Source organism: Galeopterus variegatus, unplaced genomic scaffold, assembly GCF_000696425.1.
Source record: "Galeopterus variegatus unplaced genomic scaffold, G_variegatus-3.0.2 Scaffold22840, whole genome shotgun sequence".
Taxonomy (NCBI): Eukaryota; Metazoa; Chordata; class Mammalia; order Dermoptera; family Cynocephalidae; genus Galeopterus; species Galeopterus variegatus.
In genome coordinates this window covers 2844-8919 of record NW_007748951.1, presented here as the reverse complement: position 1 = coordinate 8919, position 6076 = coordinate 2844, and the positions used below count along the sequence as shown (strand labels likewise).

At 39.8% G+C, this 6076-nt stretch overlaps 1 gene segment (V, D, J or C); it reads left to right on the top strand.

Moving 5' to 3' along the window:
• Window positions 1-267: 267 nt before the first annotated feature.
• On the top strand, window positions 268-5309 carry LOC103583424 (the record flags this gene model as incomplete). The annotated part of the segment is given in 2 exon segments: window positions 268-347; window positions 4964-5309. Coding segments are annotated over 2 exon segments (403 nt in total), but the record flags the coding sequence as incomplete, so codon positions are not given.
• Between the last annotated feature and the right edge of the window lie 767 nt (window positions 5310-6076).

Sequence of the window (6076 nt, the reverse complement as noted above, 5' to 3'; positions counted from 1 at the left end):
ACAGAATCAAATAAACCTACCCTTAATCTTTGGAAGTGCAGATACAATTTCTTTTGTAAAACTTACTACTGCAGCGGTCAGTATTAGTCTCTGGCCTATTATAACTTTCATCTGGCCATGGACATAAATATATTGTCTTCTAAGACTTTAGGCTTCACCTAAGAAAATAAACATTCTTTGTCAGAAAAGCCCCAGGGCTTCCACACCTGCTCGTAAAAGGAGTTAAGCTTCAGCAGCTGACCCAGGGCTCTGTTCCCCTTTGGTGAGAAAGGATTTTGTACAGCAAGACAATGGAGAGCTATCACTGTGGTGGACCTTCGGCCAAGGGACCACGGTGGAAGTCAAACGTGAGTATAATCCAAACTGTCCTTCCTCAGATGTCTGTGTATTGTGGCTTCTGTGTCTATGAAGGGATCTATAAGCCGACTCTTTGAAACTAGGCTATGACATCCTCCAGGCCAAAGCTAAAGATCAACTCTGTAAGCAAACTTGAAAATTGATTGTGCATGTCCCATAAAGAGAAAGATTCAGTCATTGGGTGAGAATAACTTGTCTAAGATATACTTCAGAAATTTACTGGGGAGCATAATAACGTGTTCTGGACAGAGACTTGCTCAATTGTCAGAAAGGGAAACTCAGTTTTTGTATAGGAGGGAGGTTAACAGGAACCATTGTGTGTACAATTTTGGCCAGGGGACAAAGCTGGAGATCAAATGTAAGTATTTATTTCAGCTGATTCTTCACTGTTTCTGTTTAATTGGTTTGTTTTTTGCTCTGTTTTGTCTGTTTTTGTTAGTTGGATGTCAGGGATACAACAAATTTCATTTCCAGATTAGGTACAGAGGAGAAAATTGTTCCACAGGAGGCTAGCTGATAGCTATTTTTTAAGATTTCTAAATCAAAACAACTTAATTGGGGAATGGGACTTGAAGCCCTTTCAGGGAGCTTTTTGTATAGGGGAAAGTTAAATCGAATCACTGTGATTCACTTTCGGCCAAGGGACCACGGTGGAAGTCAAACGTGAGTATAATCCAAGCTGTCTCTCCTCAGTTGTCTGTGTCTTGTGGCTTCTGTGTCTATGAAGGGATCTATAAGCCGACTCTTTGAAAACAGGCTATGACATCCTCCAGGCCAAAGCTAAAGATGAACACTATAAGCAAACATGAAAATTGATTGTGCATGTTCCCTAAAGTGAAAGATTCAGTCATTGGGTGAGAATAACTTGTCTAAGTCATACTTCAGAAATGAACTGGCGAGCATAACAACGTGTTCTGGACAGAGCATTGCTCAATTGTCAGAAAGTGAAATTCAGTTTTTGTATAGAAGGGAGGTTAACAGGAACTATTGTGTGTACAGTTTTGGCCAGGGGACCAAGGTGGAAATCAAACGTAAGTGCATTTTTGCTCAATTATTTGTGAGGTTTTGCTCCTGTGGTATCATTTGTGAGCGTTTGTAATATTTTGGTTAAATGAACCATGCCTTGTGACTGAAAAAGTAAATGCCAGGACACCAGAAAATAGCCAAATTTAAAGCTGTGACAAATAGCTCAGTTTGTGAGGAGAATAGAATTTGAAGAGAGAACTGGAAAGAAACTGCTGGGTTTTTCTGTGAATTCGTTTATCTTGTATGATTGGCTTCAAATGGAGGTTTTTGTTAAGGGGAAAGTGTTAGAGTCCTCACTGTGGCTCAGTTTCGGCCACGGGACTAAGGTGGAAATCAAATGTAAGTGCACTTTCCTAATCCGTATTCATATAGGGTTGTAAAATTTGGGGGGGGGGGTTCTGTTTGTGATGTGAGTCGAAGTAGGTTCCAAAGAGAATGGAATCCTTCCAGAAAATCAGATGAGTAATGGACTGAAAGTCAGTTCATCTCACAGAAAAGCAAAGATCTAGACAGTTCTCTCAGGATCTAAATTGCCAGATTTCCCCTGGATCAGTCACCCTAGTGATATTACTCCCAAAAAGAGGTTTTTGTTGAGGAGAAATTAATTAAGCTGATATTGTGGATCACGTTTGGCCAAAGGACAAAACTGGAGATTACACGTAAGTAATTTTTCTCTACTTCCTTTTGAAATTTGGGTCTATTTGACAGTAAGGACTTTTAGACTCTTAAGCAGGAGTCTTGTGGAGATGGGTAAATGAAAGCATTTCAGATTTCTCATCAGTTGTGAAAGTTAAATTCAGCTCCAAAAATAAATTTGGAGATAAAATGATTAAGGTGGCCTACATTGAATGACTCAAAGGAAAAAGAATAGTGTAGATTAAAAAGGAAACTTTGGAGCTCTAAAGAGGAAAAGTAAATGCATTTTCATCCAGTTTTGACAAATAATGTATTGGGTTTTGCTCCTTAGGCATGATTCATAAAAGTAGGGAAATGTGTTTCTTTGTCTATTTTCTCTCTTTTGTCTGATAAATTATTTTGTAAAATATCTATAAAAATCAATAGCATGCACTAAAGATCAGCAAGAAGTTAGAAAAATTTGCCATGTAGGAGAGGCAGCTCACTTGAGAATCAGCCACAATGGCAACTTTACAAAATAAAACTGAGTGATAAACTGTAAAAATGAGAGATTCTGTAGGAATAAGGCCTTGACGGATAACTCCTTTTCTTTAAATTCAATTTCTGCATTACACTAAACTAGATCTTTTATTATAATGATGGAAAGAGAGTTGTTCTCAAAAGCCATTTTAAAAGAAAATTCTTTGAGTGAGAAAGTGTAAATAATTGTATTTTTAAAATGCCCACTGGTCTGTAGGAAAATAGGAGATATTTTAAAGAGTATGTTCTTTTATTTCCCTCAGTAATTACGTGTTCATATTTTATACCTCTGAGAAGGCCGTGGCACAGATAGCATGGTGTGTAGACCACGTGGTGGTCTCTTTTCAAGATTGAATGACTTACGTGGCCTGGCCGTCACGCACCTGTCACAGTGCGCCTTGCCACTAAGGGCCGTGGCAACCTCGCGTTAGCCATTTAACTGTGTGGCTGGTCTTCCTGCCACATAGTGATACAAATACTGCCACCAAGGGAAAAGAGAATGAAAACGCGGTGGGCTCTGAGCTAATATGGGAAAAGCCTAGAGAAGACCAACATATTAAAGAGTTCAGAAACAAAATTCACATTCATTATTATATCCCATTCATGAAAATTTCCATTAAGGGACTATAAAGGACTTAAAGTTATTTTTATTTTTCAGTGACATATATAAGTCTTTCAATACTCTCTTATCAAATTTATCTAAATAATATAATCTCAGTTTTTTAATAATGTATAACTCTTAAGAGAAAATCCACACCAGCAAAAATCAAATTTAATGCCAGAAATCTGGCCATTCAGATCTTGATCAATTCACTTTTACAGAGTTTACATTATATACAATTGAGGTGTATTTACTGATAAAAAATAAGATAAATTTGTGACTTGTTTTTAATTTTGAAAAATATATCTGCTTTGGGTAGGATTATATTTCAGTTGTACAAAATAGCTAATCATATCAATGTAATTAATAAAAAGTTAATATAAACATATTTAGAAAACTTTAATTCTCTGATACAAAAATTTTAATCTGGGTATTTTAATCCCATAACGTCTAACTAATTGTTGCTGCTGCTGTTTACCCAACCTGATTCAAAAGTGAGACTTAAAAAGATTATTCTGTTTCTGCAACAAATTGATAGGACTATTTTAGCTCTTTTTAAAGTAATTTAGAACTGTTTAAACATAAACTCTTGAACTGTTTTAAACTATTTTAAAACTATTTTAGGACCTTTTACAAAACTCTTAACAAGGTTTAAATTTTATTGAAAGCTAATAAATATCTTGAAGTAATTTCCATATTAAATATGCTAATTGTATAATATTTTAATGCTGGATGAAAATTTAAAGCTACCAAGGATTCACCCAGATAGAAGTATCTTCATAGAATACGTCTCCTGCTTTGTTTTCCCAAAATTATATGATTTTGTTGTCAATTATTTGGGGGAAATAAATAGTAATGAAAAAGAGAAAAAAAATATTAAACATAAAAAGTTCAGTCTCTTATGTTGGATTACTTGGTTAACATTGAGGTTAGTTTTATCAAAACCTGTTCACATATCTGTTGACTTCTTCCAGCAAAGGATTCTTGAATTTTTATTTTAACTATAGATTTCCTACCTGGGAGTTTGAATCCCCACAGAGGGGGATTTCCAAGAGGCAATCTGGCAGCTGCTCAAGGTCAGAGGTGAAGCTAGACATTTCCTCCTAGGCAGGTGGCCAAGACTACAGTTGCCCCTTCCTTGGTCTGGCTGAACATTGCCCCATATGGTTACGAGCCATCAGGCCAGGACCCGGGTCTCACTCTGAGGCCTTTGTGAGGAGTGGGATTGCTGCTAGCATTGAGCACAAAGGAGGGCAAAGGAGCTGACTCCCACCAAGGTGTAGATACAGGGCTCAGGGCCCACTCTGAGGGTAGCTTTAGCCTGGTGAAGCCAAAGGAAGCCTGTGGAAACCTGACATTATGGCACAGTCTAGGAGAAGCACAGGGGCAAGGAAAGCCAACAAAGGCTTTCCCTGAAACAGCCGCTGCAGGTCTTTTGCTGCCCTATCTTCTTCCACATAGAGGGCCCAAGACCTTGTTCTAACTTCTAAACTCTGAGGGGCTCAGATGAGGAGGCCTGTATCTCTTTGCCTGAAGCCCTGAGATTACTACAGAAGGCAGGGAACACAGTTGAAGAAAAGAAAGGTAAGGTCAGACAAGCAGGTAAAGAGGCCTCTGAATGGCTTCGGTGAGTTCAAACACAACATTCTGAGCTGTCTTAAGGGCTAGGAAGAAGACAGAAAGTCACTGCTACAATTATACAGGATACACATGCTGTTTTCTGTCTGTCTGTCCCTAAAGTACTTTGTGATCATTCACAAACAAACACGCACGTGGAGAACTTCTCTGTGACTTAAACACAATCTCTTATGCTTCCTTCCTCAGGGTCTGATGCTCAGCTGACTGTCGCCATCTTCCCACCATCTCAGGAGCAACTGAATTCTGGATCCGCCTCTGTCGTGTGCTTCCTGAATAAATTCTACCCCAAAGATTACAAAGTCCAGTGGAAGGTAGACAATGTTGTTAAAGAGGTTGAGGTAGTGGAAAGTTATACAGAACAGGACAGCACAGACAGCAACTACAGCCTTAGCAGCACCCTGACGATGACCAGTGCAGAGTATAAGTGCCATAATGTCTATACCTGCGAGGCCACACATGACAGCCTGAGCTCGTCTGTGGTCAAGAGCTTCAACCAGCAAGAGTGTTAGGCCAAGAGTCCTGCCAGGCACCTCCACCTGCCCCTCAGGCCCAGGCTCACCCCTCCTTACTTAGACCCCAGGCCCTTTGCCCACCAGGGACACACCCCTACTGCAATCCTCATGCCCCTCTGCCCACCCCAAGCCCCCTCATCCCCTTAGCTTTAATCATGCTAATACTGGGGGGGAGAATGAATAAATAAAGTGAATCATTGCACCTGTGGTTTCTCTCTCCTTCCTCATTTAATAGTTGTCATACATTGTTTTTCCAGTTACCCAGCTTCTCTTCTAAAGGACTAAATATTTAGTTGCCGTAAAATGCACCACCATTTACAAAAGTCATCCTGCATTCTACCCTTACCTGCTGTCTTCTACAAGACACTCCTCCCTGAAACCCCCAAGGCCCCATCACCCCACCTCCACCCCCGCCATGGTGTGAAGATTTGACTCCTGATTGCCCTCCTCAGCAAGCCCCACAGTTAAGGATGACAGTTCTTACAGTCACATATTCCTTGATCCAACTAAACCTAACCTGGAAATTTACCAAAGCAAATCTTTCAAAAGAAAACACCTATAAAGAGAGTCATTCCTGGGGACGTCCCGGTGGCGCACTGGATAGTGCACCGCTTGGGAAGCGCGGCGGCGCTCCCGCAAACAATGAAAGCAACCTAAATGAACAAGCAATAGTGAAATACGTCCATCATGAAACTTAGGCTTAAGGGAATAGTATGCCTTAATTACATATTCACACATGTACTGAGGGACTCCTATCTGCCAAGGACCATACTGAGCATTTTCTACA